Source organism: Rhinoraja longicauda, chromosome 12 (genome assembly GCF_053455715.1).
Source record: "Rhinoraja longicauda isolate Sanriku21f chromosome 12, sRhiLon1.1, whole genome shotgun sequence".
Classification (NCBI taxonomy): Eukaryota; Metazoa; Chordata; class Chondrichthyes; order Rajiformes; family Arhynchobatidae; genus Rhinoraja; species Rhinoraja longicauda.
Genome location: NC_135964.1, coordinates 38655745 through 38679005, shown reverse-complemented (window position 1 = coordinate 38679005; position 23261 = coordinate 38655745). Strand labels below are relative to the sequence as shown.

Sequence of the window (23261 nt, the reverse complement as noted above, 5' to 3'; positions counted from 1 at the left end):
CCCTGTAAAGCGTCTTTGAGTGTTTGAAAAGCGCTATATAAATGTAATGCATTATTATTATTATTATTATTATTGCGCAAGGAATGGTATCATTTGAAGCAAACTGGATTTCAAAGATTTGTCAGAGTAGGGCTCATATTTAGACAGGTTCATGTTCATTCACATAGCACTCAAATAAATAAAATACACAAAATTCTAGACGGAATTGCTTTTCCTTACCATCTTTAATTGGTTATTAAAATCAATGCATAATTGGATATAGGCATTAGAGATTGAAATGCATTACAAGATGACATGGTACAGCAGTCTACAGCAGTGGACTAACGTTTAATATGTTGAAGGATTATTATTCATGATGAAGTCTCTGTGCAAACAGTTTTCAACTTCCAAAGATATTGTGACTAACATGAATGGCTCTTGATGCCAACATTGCTTATGTGAAAAGAATTTTCAGAATAATTTGATCATTAGTCAGCCTCAGGGCATTTTAAAATTGTGAAAGATACATGTTCTTTCTTGGCTAATCACAAATATTGCCAAATTTAGCATGACATTTTGCAAATCAAACTGACATTTTGCACAGTATTTTCTAATTGAATTAATGTTATGGGCACGGTATCTGATGGTTGCAAAATTTATATCCTGACTTTAATGCACAGAATGGTTGAAGGTAATGATTAAAAACCATAACTAGAAAAATTAATAGGAAAAAACTGCAGTATGCTCAATATAATAAGAAATTATTGAACGTATGATTGTCAATAAGGAATATTCTTTTAATTGCCCCGTACAATGCTAACTGTTAAAACGAAAGTATCTTCAAAAATAAATTCTAAACCTATTTTATTTCATTGAAATTGTTTTCATAAATGGAGCAGCATTCGCATTCATTTTGAAGGCCATTCCTGTTGTTTTAATGTGCAGATGCTATACTCTCGTAACTTATGATCCTTGGCCTTGAGAGGCAGTTGCTGAAAGTATGAGAATAATAATGGTCATTACGTTTATTTTTTTTATCAGCAGCATACAGATTTTTTTACAGATGTATTAATAGAAGAACCACCTGAAGCATGTCCACCGAAAAGGAGGAAGCGAAAAAAGGTAACTGCCTCTAAGTAAAAGAAAGAAAAGGATGAAAGAAGCTGAGTCTGTAAAACAGGAAATAAGTCGGTTCCTGCTTATTCACTCTCCTCACTTAATCCACTAGCCTCACAATCACTCTTCTTGGCATCTGCATTTGCCATGAGTGTTAATGACTTCATTTCCTTAGGTTTGCAGCTTTGTATGCCCTTCATCATCTTGAGAGACCACCCATAGCTCCCACTAACAACTCCCTTCTGTAATCACATTTTGTATCTTGTCCTCAATGATTTCCTTGCCATCCATTTCTGTGTGCATCTCTCACAAAGCTTCCTGTGTGAATGCCTTCTCTTTTCACAGCATTGAATTCGATCAAATTCATACATCAGACTTTCCAGGCCTGTGAGCACATAGTATTATTATTCTTGTTTGACCACTATGTCCAGTTAAATACTGTCTTTGCACTGTCCATTTCCATCCACCCATGGTTTCCGTTTTGTGGGACAGCTCGTGCATTGTACACATTGTAGCCATCTGGATGCACTTTACAAATTTGTCTCTTTCTATCCTAGCACAGTAATGTTTGGAGTTCTCTCATGATATCCGCTCGCACATCCTCTGACTCATCTCTCTTCTCTCTGATCAACCTGTTGTACTTGTGTGTGTCTTTATTGAACTCATGTGTGGTATTATGTGATTTGATTGGATAACATGCAAACAAAAGCTTTTTACTGTATCTCAGTACAGTTGGCAATAATAAAACAACACCTTTATCTTTATTTATGGTTATTGAGTTAGGTTACATAACAATCTTTTTTTATACTTCTATTGAACCTCGTCATGGATGAAAAAATAATTTCTGCGATTGGATATGTAAAAGTCTATTTTTAGCAATGAGTGACCCATCTCTCTTTCAAAATGCTCTTCGCTGTTTTGCCCACACTGTGTATCTATTGGTGTTATGACAACAGGACAAGCCAACAGTAGTCTTTCTTTTACTAGACAAATACCACAGACCTGTCAAACTAAGAATTTTCAGAACTAATGTGGGAGGTTATTGACATACAACCCTTTATTTGAGAGAAATGTGTATTGTAAGGGTCAAACAGACCACGTCAACTGTCTGAAGTAGGATCTCGACCTGAAACGTCACCCATTCCTTCCCTCCAGAGATGCTGCCTGCCCCACTGAGTTACTCCAGCTTTATGTCTATCTTCATGTCAGATAAAATGGAGTTGGCAACTAAATCAGCAACACAGCATTCCAAAGCCTTCAAAAACAAGTAGATGCAGAAACAATGCATGCAACAAGCTAAGTGTGGCATGGACTGATTGGACAGGCTAATGATTGTCCCACGGGAGGGGATATGGCATGGTCTGAATGGACGAGAACCACCATAAAGGACCATGCCGGACACCCTACTTTGTTGTACAAACTCTGTTGCCTGAATCCGGTGATTTTTATCGAACACAACAAAATGTTCTGCTAAATCCTGATTTGCAAACATTTATTTAGAAAAGAGTTGGGGGCAATCTATATGCTATTTAAATTTACTGTTCCAAAATTGATAAATTCATTTTGTGTTGTTTGCAAATGAAGAAGATATCCGATGTTCTAGCAACCTCTGCTCCAACACCTGCTACCCCTGCTGATTTGCAGAAAATGATCATCCAGTACTTCAAAAATGAACGATCTGTAATAGAACTTGAGGAGCTGAAACTACCAGGTAAAGAGCACTTTTCCCCAAACGTAAAATAACACCCTCATCCATTGAAAACTAGAGGAATATTTCTGCAAAAAGAGAATTTCTGCTTTTAATGAACATGAAAGAATGTTTGAAATACTCAACATAGAAAATGTTGTAAAGCTAGTCCCACCTGCCTGCATTTGGTCCATATCCCTCTACACCTATCCAATCTATATACCTGTCTACATGTTTCTTAAATATTATGATAATACCTGCCTCAACTACCTCCTGCAGCAGCTCGTTCCATACACCCACCACGCTTTGCGTGAGAAAGTTACCCCCAGGTTCCTATTAAGCATTTCCCCCATTATCTTAAACCTATGTCCTCTGGTTTTCGACTCCCCTACTCGGGGTGCACCGATCCGATCAATTCCTCTCATGATTTTGCATACCTCCATAAGATCACCCCTCATCCTCCTACGCTCCAAGGAATAGAGTCCTAGCCTGCTCAACCTCTCCCTGTAGCTCAGGCTCTCGTCCTGGCAACATCATCGCGATCTTTCCTGCTGATGAAAGCTAGCATGCCAAAAGCCCCACCTTTCACATCAATAGCCATCCTGGCTATTCTGGCCGTTCCATTTTCCCTCAGGAGAATTTCCTGGAGAATTTATAGGAGCTTGAAAGCTCCCACGTCCAGCTTCTTCCCCACTTCTATCAGGCACCTGAACCATTCACCTCTTTCGTATTCAATTTCTCAGAGATTCTGCCAAGTACTCTTAACTTCACCTCATTCAGTTATTTTATTATTCTACTTTAATTTTATTTTGCTCAACTTTGGATTGCACTTTGGTCTTGCACCATTCTGCTGCTTTGCATTCATTGTATTTATTACTGTGTTTAACATTTCTATATGTATACTGTTTACTCTGTGGACGTCATGCCAAATAGGAATTTCAATGCACCCTGTTTTATTGACGATAAACTAATCAGAAGGTGAAGCCTGTGGCCATTGTCCATTTTGATATGTGATTTTTTAAAAAGTATAATTTATTTTGTTAGTCATGGTTATTTTGTATCTGTGCCTTTTCAGATTCTTGTTTTCTTCAGAACAATGATCTCACTCATACTCTATCCTCCTATCTGAAGCAAGGTAAGTTAGTTATTGCACTGTGAACCTTGGCCTAAAAAAAATAATTGGCACATTTCCATACTTTTAATTATCTGAGAACTTACAAAAATATAGATAACTGTCACTGAAGAGTGGGAATGATGACAATCTTAGTCTCCAGTGAAATATAATGGATTTTTTTTTGCCACTGTGACTAACATTTATGACTTTGGCAATTAGGACGTTTCAACTGACCACAGTTCAATGTAATCATGTCGGTCTGTGACATTTCATTTACGAGATATAGACCATAGGACATAGGAGCAGAATTAGACCATTTAGCCTATCAAGTCTAATGTCCACATTATGTCATCAGTTATCAATAGTCTATCAATTTCAGTTTTTAAATTAACAATTGACTTTGCATTCACTACCATGTCAGATGAGCGTTACAAATTTCTACCACATGGTAGCAGAGCATTTAGTTCTGCCACTTCACAGATCCAGGTTCGTGGGTTTAATCCCTGAGCGTGGTGCTGTACCAAAGCACTTGCATATTCTCTCCGTGATCATGTGGATATTCTGGTTTCCTCCCATTTCCCAAAGATATGCCGCTTGATTAATTAGCCACTAAAAATTGCCCCTCTGCTATAACTGCGCGGGGTGTTCATTGGCAGCACATGGAGTACTGTGTATTGTTAGTCTTATTTATGAAAGGATGTACCAACATTGCAGGCTGTCCAGAGGAGATTCATGAGGCTAATTCCTGGGATGGGAAGCCTTTCATATCACATATGGCTAAAAACATTAGATCAGCATTCGTCGCAGTTTAGAATGATCTCATTGAAACATACACGATCTTAAAGGGATAAGACAGATGTTGAGATAGGAAGATATGGATATAAAGTAAGGAGTGGTTGTTTAAAATTGAGCTGCATTGAAATCTCTTCAAGCAGGGAGCGGTATATCTCAAGAATTCTTTATCCAATAGGTTGTGGAAGCCAGATCAATGGAGGTACTTAAAGAGGAGGTAGATACATTTTTGAATTATGTGGAACTGGCACACAGGACTGAGACTTGGGTCAAACCAGCCTCTGCTGGTCTATGGTTTCATCGTTCTCAACACACACCATTCTTTAGCAGCAGTTTTTCAATCTAATGGAATGGTTCCCAGACACAGAAAATAAAATTAAGGAAGAGTAACTTCGTTTACGACCCCAGGATGGAAAAGTAAGCCATACCTAAATGCCTTTCTTTTCCTTCATCACTGCTAATTTGTTTGTATTGACATTGTTGAGCCCTGTGGCCCTGGTTTAATAGTTAGTTTTCTGAGAATGTCCAGAATATTCACTATGGTTGTCAATAGTTCCCCGGAATCATAAATTCAAATCCCAGCACGGTAAGTTGTAAAATTCACCGTATAAGTAAGGCAATTAAGGAAATGCATCGATATAAAACTCCAACTGGCATTCTTCCAGAAAGCTTTCAATCTTATCAGCCCTAACTTGCATGTGTCAGGAGCATCATTATATATATATGATTATTAAAGCAGCCAAAATTAAATGCTATTCACCATATCCAGAAAGCAAGATTAGAAGTATCCAAAAGGAAATTCTGCAAGCACTTGAAATCTGGAATAAAACAGGAAATTCTGGGCATACTTAGCAAATTGGTGACCTCTGAACAGCAACAGTGATGATGTGTTGGGTCAATGATCTTTCAGCAATGCCCAGTCCCATCGACCATCCATGGATATAATTGATTCAGTTATAAACTTAGCATTATTACAATTGCTGGTATTCTCATTAAAAAACTGCACCAAAAGCTACTACATAAATAACATACTCAATTGTATTGTGTTGTACTTGTTGTAATGCTTCCTCATTTCAACCCCAACTGAGAAAGTACTTATATAAGTAACTCTGACTGCTGGTCAAACATTTTTATGTTTGTAAAATTTAACATGAGATTTTGCAGGCAGACGCATATGAAAACCATTCAGCTAATTTACCAGAATAGGAATGATGCATTTATTTTATCAAAATTAAATGATAAATAACTTTTTGGCTAAATATTAGTTTGAAGTTTAATCTGTCAGACTCGATTCCAGTTTACAACATTCCCATGACATCAGCTGCAATATGTTTAGAATGGATAGATAAATAACTGAAGATGTTGTTATACTTAATACTGACACAGAAAAATGATATTGAATGTCCAAGAGAAGAGACAAAGTGCTGTAGTAACTCAGCGGGTGAGGCTGTATCCCTGGAGAACATGGATAAGTGATGTTTCGGGTTGGGACCCTTCTTCAGACTGATTCCATGTCCAATACTGTGAAAAGTGCCAAAAAACTGACGTTCCATATTCATTGGCAAAACCATACAAACCCACCAAGCTACTTCAACTGCAGTATAAATCCAGCATAGATCAAAATCATATTTTAAAGATGTCCTGCATAGGACATTTTTTTGGCATTTAACCTGTCAGAATTTTTTTACGATTTGTTTTGGAATTGTCTTCTGCAGGGGAAAGCAAATGCCTTGTGCACCCTCCTAATGTTAATTTTTCCTGAGTGACCATCAAGCTGAAGTCAATCTTTGCTTTAATAAGGGTTGCAGCTGTCATCTAATGCTGTTCATTTGTCACAGCATAAACAATTGAATGACATTGCTGTGATTTTACATTTAGTCATCGATTTTTTTTCCTATAGGCTTTCCAAATGTGAGAAAGATCAAATATATGATGTTACTTTATCAAAATAAATGCATTATGCATTTGCTGTTTTTAAAGCAACTTAATCCTGATAGTTTCTTGCATTTAATACTGCACCAAATAAAATATCCCCTAGAGATCTGTATAATTTTATGTTACTGTGTAGACTGAGATTTGGAATGAATATTTGTGGATCTACTACTTGGCTGAAATGTAAACGTATGCAACTATGAAGGTTCACAGCAACTTAAAATGCTAAATGCTTTATGAAGCATCATATCAGATTTATATTCCTTTGAATTTTTTAATTCAAGATTAAGCATAGACTTTGAATTAATAACAGGATTAAAATATCATATGACAAATTAGTGACAGAGTGGATTTGAGGGTTTATATATTTTTAGGATTTTTTGAATTAATTTTATTGTTTATTTTAGAGCATGTTTTAAAGTACTGTGCTTTTGCTAGGGATTTAAGCAGGCAATGGAAATGTCTTTCCACATTAAAAAGTTTATTAAATGAGTCTGCTGTTTATAAAACATGTTGATGGGTATCTCTCTCCTTATAGTTTGCCCCAAGTGGGTGAAATTGTGTAAGGACCACACCAAGAACAAATCTGTACTGATATTGATAATATGCAGCTCTGCCCTCCGAGCCCTCGAGATGATCAGGTAAATAGACAATAGATAATAGATGCAGTGTAGGCCATTCGGCCCTTCGAGCCAACACCGCCATTCAATGTGATCATGGCTGATCATTCACAATCAGTACCCCGTTCCTGCCCTCTCCCCATACCCCCTGACTCCGCTATCCTTAAGAGCTCTATCTAACTCTCTCTTGAAAGCATCCAGAGAACTGGCCTACACTGCCTTCTGAGGCAGAGAATTCCACAGATTTACAACTCTCTGAGTGAAAAATACAACTCTCTGAGTAAAAAGATAGACTTTTACTGACCTCAGGGTATCCAAAGCATCACACAGACAACTCATTACATTTTTTCCTCTACTGCAGTATGTTGTTTCAATCAAAGTTGTGCCAATATTGATCATTTGTTAATCTTGATCATATTTAGCAGTGAGGAATAAAGCTTGGTAAGAACTGGAGAAGAGTTACTATGTTCCTCCACGATCTTTACTGAAAGTAGCTACAATTTAAAGTATTGCCCCAAAAAACAGCTCATTTTTAACAAAGCAGCACGTATCTGTATTCCACTCAAATGCCGATCTGCAATATATTACCCATTCTGGAATCCTATTAGCTCATGGTTTTCTAGTTTGATGGCAAGAGTGTTACCACAGTTCTAGGCTTTTGCACTTTACAGCCAGTAGTGTTTATTTCTTGGAAGTCCAGCACAGTTCTCCTGTAATGGCAGTTATTTGTAATGCATATAAAATGAATGCTCGCAGCTAATATTTCTTAGATGTTTTTTCTTGCCGTCAACTCTTTGTGAATACCTGATGATAAGCAGACTGAGTTCCCTCTGAAACCACACTTGGATCGTTTTCCCTGCTGTGAAGAAATTACCCAGCCAAGCTTGGCCTAATGGCGTGTTTGATGCTTGTATTAGTATTGGCTTGCTGGTAGCATTTAGATGAGTTCTGAAGTAAATTTTGCTTGTGGCATTGTTGCTCCGCTCATGTTGCCCATATGTTATGCACACTTTCAAGATTTCCCAGTCAAAGTGTGCCAGATTTTGCTGTGCATGCTTAATGCCCTTCCCACGTGTACTTACAGCTCAAATACCTAATTGTGTTGCATTCATCTTAGATTATCAGAAAGCCTTGCTGAAAGAAAACCTCCTGGATGCACAAGAACATCATTGTATCACATGGGTAGATGAGAACAAGCTGTGCCCACAAAACAACTGTGAGAAAATTTGGCAGAAGACTAAGTTAGAGACTGACATTATTTTAGGCAAAGTTCTCAAATGTGTTCTTAAAATGCACTGTTAAGTAATTAAAAAATACAGGAAGCATCCATTATTTAAAATTATACTTTGCCTGATTCATGGCTTTGTACCCCATGGGCATAAAATCTAAATTCAAACAACTAGGCTTGCAGATTTACACTCAGTTAGACTTGCTACAGTGTCCTTAAATATCAGGAAGGTGAACAACAGTTAAGTATTATCCAGATGAGTATCCAGATAACTAAACATTATTCCCTTATCATGTATCTATGCACTGTAAATGGCTCGATTGTAATCACGTATTGTCTTTCCGCTGACTGGATAACAGGCAACAAAAGCTTTTCACTGTACCTCGGTACACGTAACAATAAACTAATCTAAACTGAACTGAACTGAAATGTCAGTGAATTGCAGAAAGCTCACCATAGAACTGCTGAATCATCCAGCACAGAAACTGGTCCTTTGGCTCACCATGTGCATGCACTCCATCAAGTACCAAGCCACACCAAGCCAGCACTTGGTCCATAGGCTTCCATGTCTTGATGATTCCAATTCTCATCTGAATACCACTTAATTGTTGTGAACCTGCTTGCACCACCCAATGAAAAATAATCTTTATCAGGTCCCCTGTGAACCAGTTATACCATAACCTAAACTTAAGCCCTTTAGTTTGAGACACCTCTGCGAATATTCTTTGTTATAATATTCTTCATCCATTTTCGCTCCTGAACATTGACAGGTCAAATGACGTTCATCTCTGGGGTTTTTAAATGCAAGCATTGACATATTTAACAGGCATGAACAATTATAGTTATATTGTGTTTGTTTTGGCAGGTTGATTGCAACTTTTAAAGGCAACTGTAAGACTCTAAAATTGTTTGCCAAGCATATAAAGGTAAAGATGAATCTCGTTACCACTTTAAAATAATACAAATTCTAATTGTGGCTTCATTTCACTCTTCTTCAGCAATTGACTATAAACCAGCAAAATAATAATAACTTTCCATTTGCTCTTTATGACCATTCGGAATATTCTGCTTACATTTAACAAAATATAATTGAACTATAATATCGCAGAGATTTCCCCCTCTCCATTTTTAATTAAAGAGGACCTCTTTACTATGTGGGGGCATGTTTTTTAAACAGAGAGTTGGTGGGTGCCTGGATTGTGCTGCTATGGGTGACGGTGGAGGCAGATATGATAGTGACATTTAAAAGGCTTTTGGATAGACACATGGATATGCAGGGAATGGAGGGATATTGATCAGATGCAGCCAGAAGAGTAATTTAAGGGCATTATGCTCAGCACGGACATAGTGGGCCGAAGGTCCTGTTCCTGCATCGTGCAGTTCTATGTTCTGCTTTCTCTTCAAAAGTTCATATTGGATTGTACAGACCTCTCCAATATGCACAGAAACATGAAAATAAATTCACCAGCATTCATGGGAAATTTAGGAATTTTTCACATTCATTTTTTAAAGAAGAGATTCCATTTGATGCATTTAAGGAAATAGGGAATAGGATTGCTGGCTGATCTTTTGCCAGTATTAGCTCAGAGCTATATTAATTGTCCCTTTGTCATTTAGCAATAAAACAGAATATTTTAAGATCATACATACTTACAATCTAATTTTGCATTGTTCTCTTACCATTTATTACAAATTCTAATTGTGTTATTTTTCTTTTCCAGATTGAAGAACAAATAAAATGGCTTTCGAAAGGGGTTGTACATATTGGTGTGGGAACACCTGGACGGATTAGAAATCTGATAGACCGTGGTAGGAAATCCTGTACTCTTTAATTGTTTGCTTTTACATTTTCAGTCTATTCAGAGTTAATCTGCTTTAGTCTGTTCACATTTAACTTTTCTTGTTTAGTTGGTACTGTAATTAAAATTGATCATGTGACTTGCTCAATAATGTCTCATGCTGCTGATCTGTAAATGGAAATAGTTTTTTTTTTTAGAGATTTAGAGATACACACAGAAACAGGCCCTTCGGCCCACTGAATCTGCCCCGACCAGTGATCCCTGCACATTAACACTATCCTACACACACGAGGGACTATTTTACATTTATACCAAGCTAATCAACCTACAAACCTGTAAGATAGACACAAAAAGCAGGAGTAACTCAGCGGTTCAGACAGCATCTCTGGAGAAAAGGAATAGGTAACGTTTCAGGTCGAGACCCTTCTTCAGACTGAGCATCTGCAGTCCCTTCCTACAAACCTGTACATTTTTGGAGAGGGAAAATATACAAACCAGGAGTTGTGTGACAGGGGTCACAGGTTAAGAATAAGGGGTAGGCCATTTAGGACTGAGATGAGGAAATCTTTTTCACCAGAGAGTAGTGAGTCTGTGGAATTCTCTGCCACAGAAGGTAGTGGAGGCCAATTCACTGGATGTTTTCAAGAGAGAGTTAGATTTAGCTCTTAGGGCTAAGGGAATCAGGGGATATGGGGAAAATGCCAGAACAAGGAACTGATTTTGGATGATCAGTCATGATCATATTGAATGGCTCAAAGGGCCGAATGGCCTACTCCTGCACCTATTTTCCATGTTTCTATGCTGCAAAATTGATGTGTAACAGAGTGCGGTAGAAGTATTGGGCAGGTCAGGCAGTCCCTTGAAGGGAGGAAAGTGGTGTTAGTATTGCAGGTTGATAACTTGCCATCTTCTCCAGAGAGATCAGCTGCAGCTAATTATTCCTTCATCACTCACTCATAGCCAGTGTCATGACATTTTGTACCATTCAGTCTCTCTTCATCTCCCTTCTATAATTGGCATTATCTCTGTTCTCTTCAAACCTCCCCTTCTCTGTAATTTAAAACCTGTTTGAATTATATAGGTTTCTGGTCACAATGAAAATTATCAACCTGCACTTTTACTTTGTTTTTATACCTACAGGTAGTACCTAATCCATTGAGTACTTCTAGTGAAAAGAATCTGGAAAAGAATAAGCATATGGATATGAAGGATATGAATAATTTGCAGGCAGATGAGATTAGTTTATTTTGGCACTATATTTGGCACAGACATTGTTAGCCAAAGGGCCTGTTCCTGAGCTGTACTTTTCTATGTTCTGTGTTCGAGTCTGGAATGTTATGGAGGCTGAAACAGGTGAAGAGGATTGGCAAGGTCTCTCTACCAACAGCTGGCATCGCTCAACGAGCTGAACATTTGTTTTCTGTGCCAGAACGATTCTGTAATTCTGTTATCCAAGCAGAGGCCAGAATTAGCACCTGGGAGCCTATTAATACCAGAGGATGCTTAGTCCACTAGCAGCTGCGATGAGATGAGATGGGAAAACATCCAAGTAAATTGGGCAGAGGAAAGTAAAGAATGGCCTACAAAGGTTGGAGAGAAAGGGAAGCAATCAACAAATATTATGGACGGATGCAGATGCTGGAAATGGGTGACAATAAAGGAGTAATGAAGGAGTAGGAAAAGGGAGAGGAATATTAATATTATGAGATGGAAGTGAAATAGATCGCAAGAGTTTTTAGGATGGGTTGGGTAGATGGTGAGAGAATGCGAGAAACTGGGAACGATATTTAAGGATGTTGATTTTGTAGATCACTGCCAATAATAGTTGGGGAAAGGGCAAAGAATCAACTGGGAATAAAAGGGAAGGGTTTCATCTTAAGAAAATGAAAAATAAAACTGATAACTCTGAGATTACTGGAAGGTGTGAGTCATAGAGATATACAACATAGAAACAGGTCATTCGGGCTCATCCCACTTGCCTGCATTTGGCCCATATCCCTCAAAACATTTCCAATGTATTTTAAAAGCCATAACTGTATCCACCTTTATAACTTTCTCTGACAACTCATTTCAGATATGGAGTACTCTCTGACTGAAAAAGATGTTCCTCAGGTCCCTCTTAAATCTCTCGCCTTAAGCCTGTGCACTCTAGTTTTAGAATCCTCTATCCTGGGAAAAAGACTGAGCATTCACTTTATCCATGTCCTCTATGATCATGTACACCTCAATAAGGTCACTGCCTCCTAGGTTCCAAAAACAAAAGTCCCAGCCTATCCAGCCTTTCAAGCCTGCAATTCAAGCCTACAAGTACGTATCATCCAGGTGATCCTCTTCTGCACCATTTCTAACTTAAAGACATCCTTCTTTCAGCTGGGCAACTAGAACTGCGCAAAGTACTCTAAATGTGATCTCACCACGCACTTGAACACCTGTTGTACACAATATGTTACCCAAAATGGGCAAGTGTGCCAGGTGCCTTCTTCACCACCCTGACAACCTGATTTTCACATTTTAGGGAGCCAAACACCAGTTCATCCATATCTCGCGTTTCTACAACGTTCCCCAGTGGTCTATTATTTACTGTGTAATTGGTGCCCTAGTTTGACATTACAAGGTAACAACAACTCATACTTGTGAGAGTTAAATTCCATTTGGCAAATGGAAGAGGCAAATTCCATTTGTCATTTCTTGGCCCACCTTCCCAACTGATTTACATACTGCTGTAAACCTCCTTCTGGCAGGATGAGATCCTTCCTTATTGTTCACTATATCACCTATTTTTATGTCATCTGCAAATATACTAACAATGTTAGTCACATTGTCCACCAAATCATTAATTTAGATAATAAATAACAGTGGACATACTGCCAACCCCTACAGCACTTCACTGATCACAGGCCTCCGATCAGCAAAAACAACCCTCCACAACTACACTTTGATTCCTTCCTCCTACCTAATTTTGAATCCAATTGGCTAGCTCATCTTGGATTCCATAGAGTCCAATCTTCCAGACCAGCCTACCGCACGGGGACCTTATCAAAGACCGTGTTGAAGTGCATACAAACAACCTCCACTGCCCTGCTCTCGGCAATCCTGAGTGACCTCTTCCAAATTCTCTACCAGATTCCTGAGACATGATTTTCCACACACAAAGCTATGTTGACTATCACTAATCAGTCCATGCTCTCTAAATACTGGTAAATCCTGTCCCTAAGAATTGCCTTCAACAACTTTTCCACCACTTTGGTCAGGTTCACCGGCCTGTAGTACCCTCACTTGTCCTTGCTGCCCTTCTTAAATAATGGTGCAACATTAACCACCCTTCAGTCACCCAGAACTTCATCTGTGGCTGAAGATGATACAAATATCTCTGCAATTTCATCCCCAGCTTTCCACAAGGTCTGAGGGTGCATGTTGTCAGGCTCTGGAGATTTATCCATATTAATGCATTTTAAAACTGCCAATACCTCTTCTCTGGTAATTTGCATATGATCTAAAGCTTCACAACTCATAAGTCTCAGTTCCTTAGTTGCCATGGTCATCTCTTCAGTAAAAACGGGTAAGAAATACTCATTTAATATCTCCCTCATCTCTTGTGGTTCTACATAAAGATGACCATACTAATCTTTAAGGGGACCTCGTCTTTCACTAGCCATTCGTCCACTCTTAATATATCTATAAAAACTCCTGGGACTTTCTGTTACCTTATCTGCCAGATCCCTTTTTTGTCCTCTTTTTGCTCTTCTGATTCCCTTCTTAAGCATGCTCCTACTCTTCTTATTACTGCTTTTTTTGTCATGTGGAAGGTGTCGCTATGCATATAACATTTCAAGTGATGCTATGGGTTGCTGTACATCACTCTAACAGAGCACAACGTCACAAAAAAAGCACAGTTTCTTATTCTCATTTCACTTGACCCTGTCTGCTTAATTCTAACATGTGCCCCCTTTATCCTGACCATAGCCTCCACATCTCTTGTCAACTTGCTGGCCTTGTCATTCACCCTAGCAGGACCCTGCTGCCCCTGTACTCTTGCTACCTCACTTTTGAAAGCCTCCCACTTGCCAGCCGTCTCCTTATCTGCAAACAGACTCTCCCAATCATCCCACTGCAAGTTCCCATCCACTGCCTTGAAAGTCGGCTTTGCCCTAATTTAGGTCCTTAACTTGTGGGTCAGTCCTATCTCCCCATAACTCCTTTAAAACTAATAGGCCAAAAGAAATAATAGTCCAACTTGAATGGAATTCAAGGGCAGAGGGAGAGGGTTGGATGTGATAGTGGAATTAAAATGGGCCTCTCTGGAAGGTGAGATAATTAAATTGTCTAACTTCAACACCTAGTTACAGGTTTACATATGTGTGTATTTTTTTTGTCACCAGTGCCAATGAGGGAACATTGCCTCACCTAAGTTTTAATTTGCAATTCATGTCGCTATTTTCTCACATCTGTTTAATAGTTAATTCGTGGATCTTGTGTCAAACTGAAGCATAATTTTGTCTAATGTATTTCAGATTATGTCATGTCCATGATAAAGATTAGAACTAGAAATTTTATATACTACATTTCCCTTTTAACGAAGGTTTCCCACATCTGTGTCATTGTGAACACATTGCTTTTGATCATCATTAATGATGCCACTTGACAGGAACCATGTGTTAGTAAGGGGCAATATGTAAAATCTGATGTGCTTGAAAGATCACTGATGACTAACAATTCAATTCTAGGATGATTATAATCATGACTAACAAATTTAAGTATTCATTCTTTTATATTGACCAGATGAACTCAGTCTGCAGTCCCTGAAGTATGTCATCTTTGATTGGAATTGGCGAGATCAGAAGCTAAGGAGACTAATGAATATTCCAGAGGTACCTATAATTTACCAAATTAGCTATAACCTCGTGTTTCTGTAGAAGTGTAAATAAAATACCAGATTTCAGTATGAACATTATTAAATAATTAATAATGAAAGTCTACTGCATCAAATCCCAATAAATTTGTTCCAACTCATTGTCTATAATTCATTTGAAAATGCTGGTCATGTTGTAGCTGTACTTGTAATAGAATTTAACATCTGGTATAATGTCCTAATATGGATGTAATTATTGGCAAGAACAGGTCGCTATGGAATCATGGTTTGTTTCATTTTTAAAATTTTCATTGCAACTGCTAAATCTACCCATAGCACATAAAAAAACATAAAGTGAGATATTCAGGATATGCTGTGTTTTTGGATAATTCATATACTGGCAGGTTAAAAAGAGTATTTGACAATGCGAAACTAATCTAATGTGAACATCATGTTAACAGAATATTATACAAAGGAAATATTCCATTAGAATAACTGGTCAATAAAAATTGAGAACCGGAAAGGGGTGGGGTTCACAATCTTCTTGCCAGATTAAAGATGAGGTGACAATAAAAATCTGCTGTGAGAAAATGAAATCGGAGCAGAAATAGACCAAATAGCCCCTGGAGTCTTACCCTTCACTCATTTAGATCATACCTGATCTGAAATTGGCCTCAGTTCCACGTGCTCGCCCGTTTCCTTAAACCTCTTGAATCCAAAAACCTGTCCTTCTCTGTGGGTGGAGTGATTTACAGTCCTCTAAGAAAATAAATTATCCCTCAAATCCATTTTCAAAGGAGACTCCTTATTCTGAAATTAAGTTCCCTAATACTAAATTGAGGGAGACTACTATATTTCTCCATGTGAAGAAATATCCTCTCAGCAACCTAACTTGTCATGCTCCTTCAGGATCTCATGTTTCAATATGTTGACCTTCCAATTCTTCTAAACTCCAATCTGCTCAACTTGTGATCATAATTTAGGCACTTTACCTTGCCTGCACTGTCTCCAGTGTAACGCAAAGTGTGAAGTGGATCTGGTTTAGACTACAAGAAAGGTATCTGTAAAGCTACAGAAATTGAATCAGGTTGAAAATACTTGAATTAACGACAGTTTGTGGCATTTATTTTATGAGCCAAACCAATGTTAATCAACTTCCCAGTATACAACGGAGTTGGGTGGAGAAATGGCAGGTAGAGTTTAATCTTAGCAAATGTGAGGTATTGCAGTTTGGGAGGTTGAAAGTAAGGGGAAAGTATCTAGTTAATGGCAAAACTCTTAACAACATTGATGTAAGGAAGGATCCTGTAACTCCCTGAAAGTGGCAACACAAGTATATAGAATGGCAAAGAAGTCCGATAGAATGCTTGCCTTCATTCGTCAAGGCATCGAGTATGAGTCAGGAAGACATATTGTAGCTTTATAAAACTTTGGTGAGGCCGCATTTGGAGTATTATGAACAGTTTTGGTCACTCAATTTTTCGGAGGCATTGCAGAGGGTGCAGATGAGGTTTACCAGAACGATGCCTGGATTAGGGGCTATTAGCTATCAAGAATGGTGGCACAAACTTGAATTATTTTCAAAGGAGCATTGGAGGTTAAAGGGAGACATGATGGAACTATATTAAAGTATGAGAGGTGTAGTTAGGGTAGAAGTCAGATCATTTTTCCTCGGATGCAAATGTCAAAGACTCAAAGGCGCAGCTTTCAGGTCAGAGGGGCAAAGTTTAAAGGAGATGTGTGGGGCAAGATTTTTAAACAAAGAGTGGTGGATGCCTGGAACTTGTTGCCATGGATGGTGGTGGAGGTAAATACGATAGTGGCATTAAAGTGGCTTTTTGATAGGCACATGGGTATGCAGGGAATAGAGCAGGGGCCTCCAAACTTTTCAGCATGAGGGCCACATTATATATTTGGCACATTTTTGCGGGCCGTAGGAAAAAATAAAGAAGTGTGAGTTTTATAAATTTAATGAACTCAAAAGAGTTTAGACTTGGATATGTTAGATTAGATTAAGAAAGGTTAAACTAGGTTAGGTTAGATTAGGTTAGTTTACACTAGGTTTATATGGCTTTAAATAAATAATATTAAATTTTAAAAAAGAGCGTGAAATATTGGAATGTATATATATATACCGTAGGTATACAATTATTGAAAAACAGAAAAAATACAGTGACCACCACTAGGGGAGAAAGAGAGAGAGGGGTAGAGAGGTGGGAGGGGAGAGAGAGTTGGGGGGGGGGGAGAGAGAGAGGTGGGGGGAGAGTCGGGGTAGAGGAAGCAGCAGGTGAGAGTGGGAGCGCGGGGAGGGGGAGTGTGTTAGAGGGTCCGGTGAAGGAACGCCGCCACTTGTGGGAGCTGCTCCATCCCTCTCTCTTTCCCTCTCTCCCCTCTCCCTCTCTCCCAGAGCAAGCGAGATCTGTGCCGCTCCTCCACTCTCTTCCCCGGCCCTGTCTCCCTCTAAGAACAGACACAAGTGTAGTTGTTGTTCAGAAGCCCCTCATCCCTGGGGTGAGCGGCGGCGGCGAGGAGGGAAGTTTCACTTGTGTTTGTTCTTATTTCGCTGCATTTGAGGACGGGGAAGAGAGTGGAGCAGATCTCGCTGGCTCTGGGAGAAAGGGAGAGGGGGGAGAGGGAGAGGGAGGGAGCAAGTGGCGGCGCTCCTTCACCGGACCCTCTGACACCCTCCCCCTTCCCGCACTCCCGCTCTCACCCGCTGCTCCCTCTACCCTGACTCTCTCCCCCCCCCCCCCCCCCCCCCCCCTCTCTCTCTCCCCGGGGTGAGTGACAGCGGTGGTGGCGGCGAGGAGGGAAGTTTCCTTGAGTTTGTTGTTTGCGAGCGGGCACTGCGATCTCTCGCCTTGTCCCGGCTCTGGGTCGGTGGCGATCCGCTCTCTGGTGTACCTTCGCCGGCAGCTTCTGCCTCCAGTCCCTGCCGCCTAAGAGCTCGCCGCGAGCCATAGTTTGGAGATCCCTAGAATAGAGGGATATGGATCATATGCAGTCAGAGGAGATTAACGTGGCATCATGTTCAGCATGGACATTGTGAACTGAAGAACCTGTCTCTACATTGTACTATTCTATGTTCTATGTTAAACATTCTCAATATATACCATTCCCCTTGGATGTATAGATATAATTTGAATTAACATTTCATTGTATAATCAGTTATTCATTCTCTTAATGTGTGAAATTAATTTATTGTTTGCACTTCATTGACCATTACCTTCATCTTTAGAAGCTGATTATTTTCTGTATAAGATCAGAACCGTATACAATTAATGTCATTTTGAGCTAAATCGCAATCTTTATATTGTAGGTGAAAAAGGAAACATTGAAATTGCTGGAGACAAGTATCGTGCCGGTCATTAAAAGTGGATCTGTGAAACTTGGCCTCTTCTGACATCGTTTAATGATGATACCTCTTGGTTTGCTTTTGTTTAAAAACAGACAATTTGACATTTGAAATATTAAGGTTCCCTCTTAATTCAGAATTTATTAAAACATAGAACATTCTTATTAGCTTAGACACAAAATGCTGGAGTAACTCAGCGGGACAGGAATAGGTGACGTTTCGGGTCTTGTGAAGTGAATTATTTTTATCTTGAACCTCTACACTGATACAAACATTTTAAAATAATGTTTTGCTTTACGTTCTGATGCTAATTAAAATTAGTAATCAAAGTATTTCGAACCAGCTTCAATGCAAGTATTCTTTGTTCAGTGTAAGTGATCAAAAAAGTCAATTAACGTAATGGAGATTCCTGTTTGTATTGTTAAAATCTCGAACAGAAAACCATGCAAATCTTTGGTGGTATTGTATTCACTTGTAAAACTCTTAAACATTAGACCTTCGTTCATGAGGAAACTGTTATTTGGAAAATCAAAATAATGTTGTTTTCAAATGGCTGTGACTTGCAATAAAGGATGGATCTGCTGTATCATTGGGGGCTCTCTGCTTTTGAAGACTAACACTGCAAATTCATTTGTTTTGCATGGTTATTGCATTTTTAAATTTTATCAATGGAAATTTCAGTTTTAAGCAATTTTGTTCATGTAAATACATAACTGAGCATTGGGTTTTAAGTTTACATCTACTTGAATGGGAATAATACTCTTGCTGCAAGGTGTGTTGTAATTGTGAAATTGTACAGATACAAATAATCTTTGTTGCGCACCAATTCTGCCCTCGTCAATGAATTGAAAGACATTCGGTCTTCTCAGGTGCAGCTGGAGATCAATGTTGGGTATTCTGGCTACCATCACATTGCCATCGTTCTGTGGCAGCCCGTTGATACCTGCGGAATTTAAGACACTGCTGAAAAACAAAATGAGTCTGCTGTGGAATAAAGGGTATTTGTTTGGCAGAGTTTGAGACAAATCTGTTCTGCAGGTGGTCGGCATGAATACAATAACTGTGTTTAGTTTTAAAGATACGGCATGGAAACAGGCCCTACAGCTCACCGTGTCCATGTCGACCAAGATCACCTATACACTAGTGCTATCCTGCACACCAGGGACAATTTACAGGGGTTAATTAACCTATAAACCTGTACGTCTTCGGGATGTGGGAGGCAACTGGAGCACCCGGAGAAAACCGGAAACTAGTTCCATGTTATTCCAGTTTCGCTTACTACACAGTTGGGGCAATTTACAGAAGCCAATTAAACTACAAGCCTGCATGCCTTCGGGATGTGGAAGGAAACCGGAGCAGCCGGAGAAACCCCACACAGTCACAGGGAGAATGTACAAACTCTGTACAGACAGCACCCGTAATCAGGATCGGACCTGGGTCTATGGCGCTGTAGGGCAGCAACTCTACTCCTGCGCCACTGTGCCGTGAAACGAAAGATCAAAAACGTAACCATTGTCGTGGTGAAAGTGATTTTTCTGGTACCGGTTTTATATCACAAGCTGAAGAGAAAAAAGATGAAGAGAAGGAAGTTCAAGACAAAGGACAGAGGTGCCGATACAGGTGTCTGTCCAGGCCATTCAGGAACGTATCATTTCAATCCAGTTCCAGTAACCTCAACCCAATGTGCTATTTAACTACAATTCTGCACCACACCTCCCCTCGATCAGAATGCTGACAAAGAACCTGACTTAAACATTCCAAACTAAATTTATATATGAAATTATGCACATTACATTGGGAGAATTTAGCATCCTTGTGCATTTCCTTTCTTGTACTGGCCTGGCAGTGTCGTGCTTATGCAGTGCTTACACATCAGGCTACTGGCTTTCAGCAGAGAAAATCGGCAAGCGTCTTTGCAGGATGACCTTGCGCAGTTCTGAGCTGAGGAAACGTAGATCTTTGCACAGGTTGCAGCTGTTGAGGTTGGTTGACAAGAGAAGTGGATTAGCTGAGTGGCGGTGCTGGGAAACCAATTATTATTTCCTGAAAGAGCACTGCACATTCCTCACCGCAAATCCCTTATCCTGCTGCATCCTGGTTTACAGCATTCTTTACAATTACCCAGGCATCTCCAACCTGACAGTGCTTGATCCAGCCACAGTTCACATTGTTTTCAAAAGGTTAAAGTCTAGTTTTAATTTTTGCTAGCCAAGTGCAACATTGGTTGGCTACTAGACATGGCAGTCGTAGAACAGTCCAGTTATTGCTTTCGAGACGCTGTATGTTTCGAGGGGTTCAACGTTGACTGATGCTTGTAATACAGTGAAAATGCATGGGTAATTGTACAATCCCCATGCCTATTTTTGGGAACTATCCAATTTAGCCCATGCAGTAAGAATTCTGTAATTTAATGGAACATCCCATAGGGCGGCACGGTAGCGCAGCGGTAGAGTTGCTGCTTTACAGCGAATGCAGCGCCGGAGACTCAGGTTCGATCCTGACTACGGGTGCTGCACTGTAAGGAGTTTGTACGTTCTCCCCGTGACCTGCGTGGGTTTTCTCCGAGATCTTCGGTTTCCTCCCACACTCCAAAGACGTACAGGTATGTAGGTTAATTGGCTGTGTAAATGTAAAAAAAAAAATTGTCCCTAGTGGGTGTAGGATAGTGTTAATGTATGGGGATTGCTGGGCGGCACGGACTTGGAGGGCCGAAAAGGCCTGTTTCCGGCTGTATATATATGATATGATATGATATGATAATCGTTCCTTACTCAATAGACAATAGGTGCAGGAGTAGGCCATTTGGCCCTTCGAGCCAGCACCGCCCATCACAGTGATTATGGCTGATCATCCACAATCAGTACTCCGTTCCTGCCTTATCCCCATATCCCTTGACTTTGCTATCTTTAATAGCTCTACCTAACTCTTTCTTGAAAGCATCCAGAGAATTTGCCTCCATTGCCTTCTGTGACAGAGAATTCCACAGATTCACAACTTTCTGAGTAAAAAAGATTTTCCTCATCTCCAATCTAAATGGCCTACCACTTATTCTTAAACTGTGGCCTCTGGTTCTACACATGAAAGAGGTAATAACGGCGCATTTGGATAGCAGTAAAAGGATTAGTCCAAGTCAGCATGGATTTATGAAGGGGAAATTCTGCTTGACTAATCTTCCTAACAGTTGCAGTTCAAACTGCCACCCAGCTTTGTGTCATCTGCAAACTTGCTAGTGTTACTTCTAATTCCATCACCCAAATCATTAATATCTATATACTAAAACTCTTGTTTGTTTGTTTGTTCCTGAACTACAGCCAAATCGGTACACGATGGCGCGACAATTTGAGCCCCACATTACTCACCGTCGTCCCTTTGGTGCTAATGGAAGTTTAATTGAAATCCTATAGTCAACTCCTCTTGTTATGAAGGCCAACAAGCCATTAGCTTTCTTCACTGCCTGCTGCACCTGCATGCTTACTTTCAGTGACTGATGAACAAGGACACCCAGATCTCGTTGTACTTCCCCTTTTCCTAATGACAGATTATTATTCAGATAATAATCTGCCTTCCTGTTCTTGCCACCAAAGTGGATAACCTCACATGTATCCACATTAAACTGCATCTGCCATGCATCTGCCCACTCACACAACCTGTCCAAGTCACCCTGCATCCTCATAGCATCCTCCTCATAGTTCACACTGCCACCCACCTTTGTGTCATCTGCAAATTTGCTAATGTTACTTTTAATCCCTTCATCTAAGTCATTAATGTATATTGTAAATAGCTGCGGTCCCCGTACAAAATCTGCTACGGGCACGCAACAATGCCTTTAAATCCGGGGACACTGCAGCATACAATATTGCCAGGTCAAACCTGAAAAATGGCATAAAAAGGGCCAAAGACCTCCACAGACTACGTGTGGAAGATCACTTCAAAAGCACTGACACCAGAAGTATGTGGCAAGGCATCAGGGATATCACTGATTACAAGAGCAACCCTGCCTGCCCCCACAGTGTTGTCACACTGGCCAACGAGCTCAACACCTTCTTTGCTCGCTTTGAAATCGGCAACAACAACATGAGCGGTAAAATTCCGGCCTCAGAGGACAATCAGGTGCTCAGACTGAGCACACATGATGTACGCTGCAGAGGATCAATCCACGCAAGGCTGCAGGCCCGGACGGAGTCCCAGGACGGGTACTTAAGGACTGTGCTGACCAGCTTGCTGAGGTATTTATAAATATCTTCCATCTGTCTCTATCTCTGGCAACGGTCCCGAAGTGCCTGAAGTCAGCCACCATAGTGCCGGTGCCGAAAAAGCAAGCATCAGCAACCTGAACGACTACCGTCTGGTTGCCCTCACACCGATAATTATGAAGTGCTTTGAAAGGTTGGTCCTCTCCCACATCAAAGCCACCATTTCTGCCTCACTAGGCCCACATCAGTTCGCATACAGAGCAAATAGATCCACAGAGGACGCCATCTCTCTGGCTCTTCATACCGTCCTGGCTCACCTGGAGACAGGGCATATACGTGAGGATGCTATTTATAGACTATAGCTCTGCCTTCAATACTGTCATCCCCACTAAGCTCACCTCCAAACTCCACCAGCTAGGCCTCAGCTTGTCAATATGCAACTGGATCCTGAATTTCCTGACGGAACGCCCTCAGGCAGTGAAAATGGGCCTCCACCTGTCCTCCACTACCACTCTGAGTACTGGCACACCACAGGGTTGTGTAAAGAGCCCCATCCTCTACTCCTTCTTCACACATGACTGTGTTCCTGCATTCACC

The 23261-nt window shown here is 40.1% G+C and overlaps 1 protein-coding gene across 10 annotated transcripts in view; it reads left to right on the top strand.

Moving 5' to 3' along the window:
• The window catches only part of cmss1 (cms1 ribosomal small subunit homolog), a 239891-nt gene extending 220852 nt beyond the window's left edge, over positions 1–19039 (top strand). For 9 of the 10 annotated variants that reach the window (XM_078409575.1, XM_078409574.1, XM_078409573.1 and 6 more), the window contains 8 exons: positions 1021–1101; positions 2680–2806; positions 3858–3917; positions 7159–7261; positions 9334–9394; positions 10190–10277; positions 15047–15135; positions 18436–19039. In XM_078409575.1, coding sequence (XP_078265701.1) covers positions 1021–1101; positions 2680–2806; positions 3858–3917; positions 7159–7261; positions 9334–9394; positions 10190–10277; positions 15047–15135; positions 18436–18519 — 693 coding nt within the window. In that variant the 3' untranslated portion in view covers positions 18520–19039. The remainder of the gene's footprint in view (positions 1–1020; positions 1102–2679; positions 2807–3857; positions 3918–7158; positions 7262–9333; positions 9395–10189; positions 10278–15046; positions 15136–18435) is intronic. The other variant, XM_078409583.1, reaches the window with a different exon arrangement.
• Positions 19040–23261: the final 4222 nt, after the last annotated feature.